General features: G+C 42.4%; 1 protein-coding gene across 1 annotated transcript in view; it reads right to left on the reverse strand.

Moving 5' to 3' along the window:
• Positions 1-10,615, reverse strand: part of LOC311102362 (metabotropic glutamate receptor 1-like) — a gene marked incomplete at both ends in the record, with an annotated part of 30,353 nt that extends 19,738 nt beyond the window's left edge. Inside the window, 2 exons of the mRNA XM_084143679.1 lie at positions 2,888-3,137; positions 9,886-10,615. Of these exons, the coding sequence (XP_083999805.1) occupies positions 2,888-3,137; positions 9,886-10,615 (980 nt within the window). The remainder of the gene's footprint in view (positions 1-2,887; positions 3,138-9,885) is intronic.
• Between the last annotated feature and the right edge of the window lie 2,224 nt (positions 10,616-12,839).

Below are 12,839 nucleotides of genomic sequence, written 5' to 3' on the forward strand. Positions count from 1 at the left end.
ATAATTTTGTTATTCCATATAATGAAAATGAGGTCAATCACTCCACAAAATGGAGTAAGGCAAGAACAGCAAATACAGGGCGTTCGGAAAGTATTCAGACTCCTTGACTTTTTCCACATTTTGTTACCTTACAGCCTTATTCTAAAATTGATTAAATAAATAAAAATCCTCATCAATCTACACACAATACCTCATAATGACAAATCAAAAACAAGTTGTTAGAAATGTTTGCACATATATTAAATAGAAAAAAACAGAAATACCTTATTTACATAAGTATTCAGACCCTTTGCTTTTAGACTCTAAATTGAGCTCAGGTGCATCCTGTTTCCATTGATCATCCTTGAGATGTTTATACAACTTGATTGGAGTCCACCTGTGGTAAATTGAATTGATTGTACATGATTTGGAAAGGCACACACCTGTCTATACAGTGAGGGAAAAAAGTATTTGATCCCCTGCTGATTTTGTATGTTTGCCCACTGACAAAGAAATGATCAGTCTATAATTTTAATGGTAGGTTTATTTGAACAGTGAGAGACAGAATAAAAATGTTACAAATTGATTTGCATTTTAATGAGGGAAATAAGTATTTGACCCCTCTGCAAACATGACTTAGTACTTGGTGGCAAAACCCTTGTTGGCAATCACAGAGGTCAGACGTTTCTTGTAGTTGGCCACCAGGTTAGGCCACTCCAGGACCTTAATGTGCTTCTTCTTGAGCCACTCCTTTGTTGCTTTGGCCATTTATTTTGGGTCATTGTCATGCTGGAATACCCATCCACGACCCATTTTCAATGCCCTGGCTGAGGGAAGGAGGTTCTCACCCAAGATTTGACGGTACATGGCCACGTCCATCGTCCCTTTGATGCGGTGAAGTTGTCCTGTCCCCTTAGCAGAAAAACACCCCCAAAGCATAATGTTTCCACCTCCATGTTTGACGGTGGGGATGGTGTTCTTGGGGTCATAGGCAGCATTCCTCCTCCTCCAAACACGGCGAGTTGAGTTGATGCCAATAGAGCTCGATTTTGGTCTCATCTAACCACAACACTTTCACACAGTTCTCCTCTGAATCATTCAGATGTTCATTGGTAAACTTCAGACGGGCATGTATATGTGCTTTCTTGAGCAGGGGGACCTTGCGGGCGCTGCAGGATTTCAGTCCTTCACGGCGTAGTGTGTTACTAATTGTTTTCTTTGTGGCTATGGTCCCAGCTGCCTTGAGATCATTGACAAGATCCTCCAGTGTAGTTATGGGCTGATTCCTCACCGTTCTCATGATCATTGCAACTCCACGAGGTGAGATCTTGCATGGCCCCAGGCCGAGGGAGATTGACAGTTATTTTGTGTTTCTTCCATTTGCGAATAATCGCACCAACTGTTGTCACCTTCTCACCAAGCTGCTTGGCGATGGTCTTGTAGCCCATTCCAGCCTTGTGTAGGTCTACAATCTTGTTCCTGACATCCTTGGAGAGCTCTTTGGTCTTGGCCATGGTGGAGAGTTTGGAATCTGATTGATTGATTGCTTCTGTGGACAGGTGTCTTTTATACAGGTAACAAGCTGAGATTAGGAGCACTCCCTTTAAGAGTGTGCTCCTAATCTCAGCTCGTTACCTGTATAAAAGACACCTGCGATTCAGAAATCTTTCTGATTGAGAGGGGGTCAAATACTTATTTCCCTCATTAAAATGCAAATCAATTTATAACATATTTGACATGCGTTTTTCTGGATTATTTTGTTGTTTTTCTGTCTCTCACTGTTCAAATAAACCTACCATTAAAATTATAGACTGATCATTTCTTTGTCAGTGGGCAAACGTACAAAATCAGCAGGGGATCAAATACTTCCCTAACTGTATAAGGTTCCACAGTTGACAGTGCATGTCAGAGCAAAAACCAAGCCATGAGGTCGAAGGAATTGTCTGTAGAGCTCTGAGACAAGATTGTCTCAGACCTCAATTTTCTGCAGACTTGAAGGTCCCCAAGAACACAGTGGCCTCCGTCATTCTTAAATGGAAGAAGTTTGGAACCACTAAGACTCTTCCTAGAGCTGAGCAATCGGGGAGGAAGTGCCTTGGTCACTGAGGTGACCAAGAACCCAATGGTCACTCTGATAGAGCTCCAGAGTTCCTCTATGGAGATGGGAGAACCTTCCAGAAGGACAACCATCTCTGCAGCACACCACAATCAGGCCTTTATGGTAGAGTGGCCAGACGGAAGCCACTCCTCAGTAAAAGGCACTTGCCAAAAAAGCACCTAAATGACTCTCAGACCATAAGAAACAAGATTATCTGGTCTGATGAAACCAAGATTGAACTATTTGGCCTGAATGCCAAGCGTCATGTCTGGAGGAAACTTGGCACCATCCCTACGGTGAAGCATGGTGGTGGCAGCATCATGCTGTGGGATGTTTTTCAGCGGCAGGGACTGGGAGACTAGTCAGGATCGAGGGAAAGATGAACGAAGCAAAGTATACAGAGAAATCCTTGATGAAAACCTGCTCCAGAGCGCTCAGGACCTCAGAATGTTTTTGCTTTGTTATTATGGGGTGTTGTGTGTAGATTGATGAGGGGAAAAAAACAATTTAATCAATTTTAGAATAAGGCTGTAACAAAATGTGTAAAAAGTCAAGGGGTCTGAATACTTTCCAAATGCACTGTATGTAATTCTGTTCAGATTGATCTGATCTGGGGCCTACTGTATCAAGCGTCCCCCTGTCCATATAATCTTATTCATTGTGATCTAAAAGGCAAAACTGATCCTAGATCAACACTCTGAGATGCTTAAAACATAAGGCCCCAGGTTGATATAACTCCATTTAACCCATTCCTGAGACTGATAACGAACATGTACAATGATCAAAGTTCTGTGGGAACCAACGCTTTACCTGCCGATGAGAAGGAACTCCCCTGCCACCCCAAGTCGTCTCATAGCCATGAGCAGCCCACGGACCGTCATGCCCTCGCAGAAGCAGACGACCACCCGGGCCTTAGGCAGGCGTTCTCTCAGCTTCCTCAGCAGCCTGTCGAAGTGCTTCTCCCCGGCGTTGCTGTAGATCTTGTCTGAATGGGCGATACACAGCCCCTCCTGAGAGGCCAGCTCCTTAAAGGCCTCCATCCCACTCTCTCCGTAGTTACCTGGGGAAATAAACAACATGATCAAACAGTTTTGCCTTTTAGCTCTATCTCCTGTAGCTCAGTTGGTAGAGCATGGCGCTTGCAACGCCAGGTTTGTGGGTTCGATTCCCACGGGGGGGCCAGTATGAAAAATATATGCACTCACTAACTGTAAGTCGCTCTGGATAAGAGTGTCTGCTAAATGACTAAAATGTTATTTTTTTATGTAAAACAACAACATCATATCATGGTTTTTAAAATGTAATACATTTTAAAATACAATATTATTTAAAAGGCTAACACAAAATTCTACATTCCCGAAGAAGTTTCAGACATTTTGTAGTATAACCTAACCTGTAATTTTTGCCAACAGGCCAAACACAACAGCACTGCAACCCATAACTAGTGGCTGGCTGCATTTCAAACATTCAGTCTGTTTGTTATCACTCTATTTCAGAGACAGAAGTGCCATGTCACTGTATCTCACTGCATTTAATAATAATAATAAAAACACAAATCATTCTGCTCAGTGGTCTGGTAAATAGCGTAGGTTCACCAGAACAGAAATTAGTTTTAATCAATCAGTTCATCACCAACTCTCTGCCTGAGTCCCTCACTGCATCCAGGTACAGTCGGGAAAAAAAAGTATTTAGTCAGCCACCAATTGTGCAAGTTCTCCCACTTAAAAAGATGAGAGAGGCCTGTAATTTTCATCATAGGTACACGTCAACTATGACAGACAAATTGAGAGAGAAAAAATCCAGAAAATCACATTGTAGGATTTTTTATGAATTTATTTGCAAATTATGGTGGAAAATAAGTATTTGGTCACCTACAAACAAGCAAGATTTCTGGCTCTCACAGACCTGTAACTTCTTCTTTAAGAGGCTCCTCTGTCCTCCACTCGTTACCTGTATTAATGGCACCTGTTTGAACTTGTTATCAGTATAAAAGACACCTGTCCACAACCTCAAACAGTCACACTCCAAACTCCACTATGGCCAAGACCAAAGAGCTGTCAAAGGACACCAGAAACAAAATTGTAGACCTGCACCAGGCTGGGAAGACTGAATCTGCAATAGGTAAGCAGCTTGGTTTGAAGAAATCAACTGTGGGAGCAATTATTAGGAAATGGAAGACATACAAGACCACTGATAATCTCCCTCGATCTGGGGCTCCACGCAAGATCTCACCCCGTGGGGTCAAAATGATCACAAGAACGGTGAGCAAAAATCCCAGAACCACACGGGGGGCCCTAGTGAATGACCTGCAGAGAGCTGGGACCAAAGTAACAAAGCCTACCATCAGCAACACACTACGCCGCCAGGGACTCAAATCCTGCAGTGCCAGACGTGTCCCCCTGCTTAAGCCAGTACATGTCCAGGCCCGTCTGAAGTTTGCTAGAGTGCATTTGGATGATCCAGAAGAGGATTGGGAGAATGTCATATGGTCAGATGAAACCAAAATATAACTTTTTGGTAAAAACTCAACTCGTCGTGTTTGGAGGACAAAGAATGCTGAGTTGCATCCAAAGAACACCATACCTACTGTGAAGCATGGGGGTGGAAACATCATGCTTTGGGGCTGTTTTTCTGCAAAGGGACCAGGACGACTGATCCGTGTAAAGGAAAGAATGAATGGGGCCATGTATCGTGAGATTTTGAGTGAAAACCTCCTTCCATCAGCAAGGGCATTGAAGATGAAACATGGCTGGGTCTTTCAGCATGACAATGATCCCAAACACACCGCCCGGGCAACGAAGGAGTGGCTTCGTAAGAAGCATTTCAAGGTCCTGGAGTGGCCTAGCCAGTCTCCAGATCTCAACCCCATAGAAAATCTTTGGAGGGAGTTGAAAGTCTGTGTTGCCCAGCGACAGCCCCAAAACATCACTGCTCTAGAGGAGATCTGCATGGAGGAATGGGCCAAAATACCAGCAACAGTGTGTGAAAACCTTGTGAAGACTTACAGAAAATGTTTGACCTGTGTCATTGCCAACAAAGGGTATATAACAAAGTATTGAGAAACTTTTGTTATTGACCATATACTTATTTTCCACCATAATTTGCAAATAAATTCATTAAAAATCCTACAATGTGATTTTCTGGAGAAAATAAATCTCATTTTGTCTGTCATAGTTGACGTGTACCTATGATGAAAATTACAGGCCTCTCTCATCTTTTTAAGTGGGAGAACTTGCACAATTGGTGGCTGACTAAATACTTTTTTTCCCCACTGTATGTGCCTGTATCCCAAATTGCACCATCTTCCCTTTATAGTGCACTACATTTGACCAGGGCCTATAGGGAATATTCTGCAATAGGATGCACACTGTGACTATTGGGGAACGTTGGTATGCACAACATCAGGCAGGCAGCTATGACCCTTATGTCATTTAGACATCTCATCACCTGGAACTGGAATAGTAATTTACTGTATAATAATCTACAGCCCAGCTCTTACTACCAAATATGTTTTATACAGTTGAAGTCGGAAGTTTACATACACCTTAGCCAAATACATTTCAACTCTGTTTTTCCTGACATTTAATCCTAGTAAAAATTCCCTGTTTTAGGTCAGTTAGGATCACCACTTTATTTTAAGAATGTGAAATGTCAGAATAATAATAGAGAGAATGATTTATTTCAGCTTTTATTTCTTTCATCACATTCCCAGTGGGTCAGAAGTTTACATACACTCAATTAGTATTTGGTCGCATTGCCTTTAAATTGTTTAACTTGGGTCAAACGTTTCGGGTAGCCTTCCACAAGCGTCCCACAATAAGTTGGGTGAACTTTGGCCCATTCCTCCTGACAGAGCTGGTGTAACTGAGTCAGGTTTGTAGGCCTCCTTGCTCGCACATGCTTTTTCAGTTCTGCCCACACATTTTCTATAGGATTGAGGTCAGGGCTTTGTGATGGCCACTCCAATACCTTGACTTTGTTTTCCTTAAGCCATTTTGCCACAACTTTGGAAGTATGCTTGTAGTCATTGTCCATTTGGAAGACCCATTTGCGACCAAGCTTTAACTTCCTGACTGATGTCTTGAGATGTTGCTTCAATATATCCACATAAAATGATGCCATCTATTTTGTGAAGTGCACCAGTCCCTCCTGCAGCAAAGCGACCCACAGCATAATGCTGCCACCCCTATGCTTCACGGTTGGGATGGTGTTCTTCGGCTTACAAGCATCCCACTTTTTCCTCCAAACATAACGATGGTCATTATGGCCAAACAGTTCTATTTTTGTTTCATCAGACCAGAGGACATTTCTCCAAAAAGTACAATCTTTGTCCCCATGTGCAGTTGCAAACCGTAGTCTGGCTTTTTTATGGCGGTTTTGGAGCAGTGGCTTCTTCCTTGCTGAGTGGCCTTTCAGGTTATGTCGATATAGGACTCGTTTTACTGTGGATATAGATACTTCCTTCAGCATCTTCACAAGGTCCTTTGCTGTTTTTCTGGGATTGATTTGCACTTTTCGCACCAAAGTACCTTCATCTCTAGGAGACAGAACGCGTCTCATTCCTGAGCGATATGACGGCAGCGTGGTCCTATGGTGTTTATACTTGCGTACTATTGTTTGTACAGATGAATGTGGTACCTTCAGGCATTTGGAAATTGCTCCCAAGGATGAACCAGACTTGTGGAGGTCTACAATTATTTTTCTGAGGTCTTGGCTGATTTCTTTAAATTTTCCCATGATGTCAAGCAAAGAGGCACTGAGTTTGAAGGTAGGCCTTGAAATACATCCACAGGTACACCTCCAATTTACTCAAATGATGTCAGTTAGCCTATCAGAAGCTTCTAAACCCATTACATAATTTTCTGGAATTACCCAAGCTGTTTAAAGGCACCGTCAACTTAGTGTATGTAAACTTCTGACTCACTGAAATTGTGATACAGTGAATTATAAGTGAAATAATCTGTCTGTAAACAATTGTTGGAAAAATTACTTGTGTCATGCACAAAGTAGATGTCCTAACCGATTTGCCAAAACTATAGTTTGTTAACAAGAAATTTGTGGAGTGGTTGAAAAACAAGTTTTAATGACTCCAACCTAAGTGTATGTAAACTTCCGACTTCAACTGTAACTAACCCAAGATAGACAAGAGCCTGTCGTTTCCAATGGGAGCAGATTAATCATAGTAGGCAGAACAAGCAAGGAGGTGGGCAGAGCCAAGCACGAGTTAGTGAGATCCTATTGGTGCGTTCTAGCATTTATTTGCATATTTCCATTAGGGAACGCCTAATAATAATAATAATATATAATATGCCATTTAGCAGACGCTTTTATCCAAAGCGACTTACAGTCATGCGTGCATACATTTTTACGTATGGGTGGTCCCGGGGATCGAACCCACTACCTTGGCGTTACAAGCGCCGTGCTCTACCAGCTGAGCTACAGAGGACCACGCCTACTCTGTGAAGTGCGGGCTTCCACCATTACCATATTTGGTAGTGAGTGGAAACGCCAACCGGATACTTCACATTTATACATCTGGTGAAATATCTGTCTCATTGTTCTATTTGTGGTAGTACTATAGTGCAGAACAGAACTGTAGCTACTGAAGCCGAGGATTGTCTTGGTCTCCCAGTCTCATATGCTGTAGATGACCTGCCATCACCTCCCCAGTAAGATGTAGTAGGGCAGATATCTGAAGGACTTGGTTCACAATAACTCGACTTGGTTCATATAACTCAATAATTTTGTGGAGTTGTGGTAGTGAATAGTGAGTAGTGGGTTGTGGTAGTGAATAGTGAGTAGTGGGTTGTGGTAGTGAATAGTGAGTACTGGGTTGTGGTAGTGAATAGTGAGCAGTGGGTTGTGGTAGTGAATAGTGAATAGTGGGTTGTGGTAGTGAATAGTGAGTAGTGGGTTGTGGTAGTGAATAGTGAGTAGTGGGTTGTGGTAGTGAATAGTGAGTAGTGGGCAGTGGTAGTGAATAGTGAGTAGTGGGCAGTGGTAGTGAATAGTGAATAGTGGGTTGTGGTAGTGAATAGTGAGTAGTGGGTTGTGGTAGTGAATAGTGAATAGTGGGTTGTGGTAGTGAATAGTGAGTAGTGGGTTGTGGTAGTGAATAGTGAGCAGTGGGTTGTGGTAGTGAATAGTGAGTAGTGGGTTGTGGTAGTGAATAGTGAGCAGTGGGTTGTGGTAGTGAATAGTGAGCAGTGGGTTGTGGTAGTGAATAGTGAGCAGTGGGTTGTGGTAGTGAATAGTGAGTACTGGGTTGTGGTAGTGAATAGTGAGCAGTGGGTTGTGGTAGTGAATAGTGAGTAGTGGGTTGTGGTAGTGAATAGTGAGCAGTGGGTTGTGGTAGTGAATAGTGAGCAGTGGGTTGTGGTAGTGAATAGTGAGCAGTGGGTTGTGGTAGTGAATAGTGAGTACTGGGTTGTGGTAGTGAATAGTGAGCAGTGGGTTGTGGTAGTGAATAGTGAGCAGTGGGTTGTGGTAGTGAATAGTGAGTAGTGGGTTGTGGTAGTGAATAGTGAGCAGTGAGAAATTAATAAACCAACAAAACAATATGATATCTTTGCGTACAACACAAATCATTTCATGCCGTGTAGCTCAGTTGGTAGATCATGGCGCTTGCAACGCCAGGGTTGTGGGTTTGATTCCCACGGGGGGCCAGTATGAAAATGTATGCACTCACTAACTGTAAGTCGCTCTGGATAAGAGCGTCTGCTAAATGACTAAAATGGATGCCGTCATGTTTAAGCTTCTAATGTAGTATTTTTTTTTTTGTAGGCATAATTGCTATTTGATCTGCTTCAATTATGTAAAACTGGATTACAATGGAAGATAATGTGTTGCTTTCAGCATTGCTGGATCCATTCAAATGGATCATAAAGAAAACAAGCGTGTCCATCTGTATACCCATCGGATAGTGGGTTGATATAGCTCTGATATTTGATATAGCTTGTGTAAAATGCAAATGAATAGTTGAGTTCATGGACATGAACTGATATGACTGACCATTGACGCCGACTGACAAAATAGATCCAAGTCTGTCATAATCATGTGCCAAACTCAAACTACAATAGGCTATTCCCTCCTCCCGAATCTACAGCTGAATCCAAACATTTCGCTGTCTTTACTGGTCTGACACTTCTCTCCACACCCAATTAAGCCCCTCAAACGCTGCTGGCTAGGCCAGGGTTGAGGAACCTTGAAGAGCTAGGATTGTTGCCCACTCAAATATGTAGCAACCACAACATTTGACCATGAGAAAGTGGCTTCTCCTTAGTGGTTTGTACCTGTCAAGGATTCCTCCTGAATTGTGGGCCTTAGTCAGAGGGCTTAGGAAGGCCTGAATGAACGAGCACAGGCTATTCACTCTGGTGGATGATGTTGAACCCCTCTCCTTTTTTGACCTAAATCCATTATGATTATGAATTAAGAATCACAGGAGGTTGGTGGCACCTTAATTGGGGGAACGGGTTCATGGTAATGACTGGAGCGGAATCAGTGGAATGGTATGAAATACATCAAACATGGTTTCCAGGTGCTTGATGCCATTCCAATAGTTCCATTCCGGCCATTATTTTGAGCCATTCTCCCCTCAGCAGCCTCCTGTGTTATGAATGATCATAATCAATTGGATACAAATATGCATATCTGGAATGTGAATATTCACAGTTCAGCCAATCTTTTCAATCCCCAACACAACTTTATCAAAATGGTGTTTGAATTGGCATCGATGGCAAATAGGCAACATGCAGGCCAATTACTTATTGGATTAGAAACCTAACATGGAAAGTGAAGTGTCTTACCCTCTGTATGGACTGCTGACACATAGGTCCAGTTATAGCGTTTGACAATGTCCAAGATGGCTCTGGCTTGGAGAGTGTCAGAGGGCACAACCCTAAGGAAATACTTGAAGAGCGTTTTGTCACTCAGATCTATGCTGGTTGCAGAATACGCTATCTGAGGGATGTTGAACAGCTGCAGGAGGTTTTGGACCTGGATAGCCACCGAGCTGGACCCAGGTCCAATGACACCTGCTATGGGTTTCTTGGTAGTGGGCGGCTGACTCGCAGGCGTCCCATCAATGCACCACTGTCTGGATGTACCATCCTTGTTGTCATCATCTCTGATCGAGATGAGAGAGTCTCTAATGAACTCGATACTCTGCTCCAGAGCCACCGAGGAGTGCCAGCAGGAGTCCCTGATCTCGCACCCCAGAGTGATGTTGGGTAGAAGGTTCGGGTCCGAGTTGATTCTGTCCAATGTGTGGAACATCGCTTCTACTCGTTGGATTCCATACTGTTCCCGAACCTCCCCGCACTTCCTCTCCGCTACCTGCTCTGTTGACGGTTGGTGGTGGACTGAGAACAGGGCACCGATTATAACGTCCCCGTCCATTCTGGCCACCGAGCGGGACCCAGCGGCTTTAGGAACCACCGACCTCTCAAATATGTTACTGGGGGAGACGAACGCATCATACAGTAAAATAGGGAAATACAAAAACCTAATGGCATTCAGGTAAATCATATTCCACATGGTGTCAACAGTCTTGGGGATCTAATCATGTCTGCTTGGCCATTGGGGAGAGCTGAGGATCCAAGTTTAATCGAAGATCCATCATCTCCTTACCACCCCTCTTTCACTGATGTCTTTCCTGTTGATGAGAGACATATTCATTTACATTTGATACAAGTTTTGAAACAAGTGATGATAAACAGCTATGAGTTGCCAATCTATCTTTGGCAACTCTTAATACCCCTTTGATAGGCTACACAACTTCGCAATTAAGCAAAGGCAACTATAGCTATAGGCTACTGCAGAAGCCAATCTGACATTCAATCTTGAATAATTCAAGTAACAATAGTCTACAGTAATGTATAACCATATATCATTTGATACATTTTTTGTCATTTAGCAGACGCTCTTATTCAAAGCTACGTACAGTCAGAAACTACTTTGAATGCCTCTCGTAATCTATAGGCTACAGCAAAAACATCTTACAGGAGGCTGATTAAAAGTTGATTTGTGCGATGGTTGGTTTGCGTGGCTGGTTTCAGCACCTTGGACAGCGCTAGGTTCTGACTTGCTTTTTGGGCTCACAATAATTTGCCCACCCACAATGAGATTGTGTTTAGGCTACATAAATTGCTGCTCAAAGGGCTGCTTAAATGTTCCATTTAAATGACCAATTAATCAGATCTCATATAATTTAACATTCTATTATTTATATATCGAGATTGTCAACGTCTAATGGATATTCAAATTGATAATCACCTACAAACGGTTCAGGTAAAAAAAAGGCTATTTTACAGTGTCTCTCATTTTTTCCCCCGGACATTTGTAAATGAAATGCCATAGGCTAGTTTTCAAATAACTAAAAACAATGCTGACCATCATTGCTATTCACCTGAGGAGCGATCTCCTCCATTCATGTTATATTGCACCGTTTGCATTCGCTATAGCCTAAAATACCTTAGATATCACGTTAGAGCGTGTACATACCTGCACCTGCCTCCTCGGAACATTGCGTATCTCCTCGTCTCCTGAACCTCTCAGTTTGGAGCCCAAGTTAAGCGCAAATACAGTGTTTTTTTTTTTTTTTCAACCTCTACCTCTCTATCTTTCTGAAAGGGAGCATGGGTGCCCCCCTTCGATTCCTCTTGATCACTGCATGCAATCTTTAAAACCGGGTCACATAGACTGCATTGTATGGCCCCGATAAAAGACAGAATGAAAAAAGAGATAGAAATGTATGTGTTTGAGTTGAGTTCATTGTCTCTATCCGATGTGTCGTCCAGTGCATTGCAATGACACACCGATCATGTATTATGCATGTGCATTTGGAGTACTGTAGGCTAAATTAAATAGTTAATTGCATGTACAAGTTTGCTTTATTTGTTTTTCAGAATAAAAGGTAGAATCATACCTACAATAAGAAGAATCAGGCCTACAACAAGAAGACAAGTACTGTCAGTATGAAATTAGGCAAAGTAGGTTAAACCAGTGATCCTAGCGGGTATATGTTACATATCGATACTAGCCTACATATTTGTTGCATTTGACTGAATTATCTTAATGCTTTTTTTGTGCAATGTGACTGCAACAAGTTGAAGGGGACCAGCAAGAGAGCAAGAGACACCTTTATTTATTTATTTTTTAATTTTTTAAAAACTTTCTACAGAGGAATGGAGAGCAATGCTGCGACCTAGTGGCTGTGGCCTGACGGTTACGGTTAAATGTTTTTGTGACCATAGACATCCTATTCAATTACTTAAAAACAATTTAATTAGTATTCTAGTGCCTAATTCTATGGTTGTGACGCTGCATCATTTCCGGCCTGCATGAAAACATGGTGCACAGCAGCGCAAAGGAGCAGTCTGTACAAGAAGATTGTAAAGTCCATTCTTGACTGGTTTTGATAAACCGGACCAGTCTATTACTACGTATGCAGGGACCAGGAACAGAGGCAACGCTTTGTGAGAAATAAAATGTAAATGTTCAAAGTTTGTTAGCCAGACCCTAGACGTCTTTGCCATCCTACCCAGACAACAATCACAATGGCATCTTGAAGCAGGCAACTGTAACACTAACAACCACAGATGGTGGTGTAGCTTTCTCTTACGTTGTTGCAAGCTCATCATGTAACAAAATCTTGCAGTATGGGATTTCTACATTACAGAACCATTGTTGACACATAGTAGCTAGATAATCATTCAGTGACCAGTTGTCAACATGTGAAGACAATTAGCTACTTACAACA

The sequence above is a fragment of the Coregonus lavaretus genome (assembly GCF_964263955.1).
Source record: "Coregonus lavaretus genome assembly, chromosome: 27".
In the NCBI taxonomy this organism is placed as follows: Eukaryota; Metazoa; Chordata; class Actinopteri; order Salmoniformes; family Salmonidae; genus Coregonus; species Coregonus lavaretus.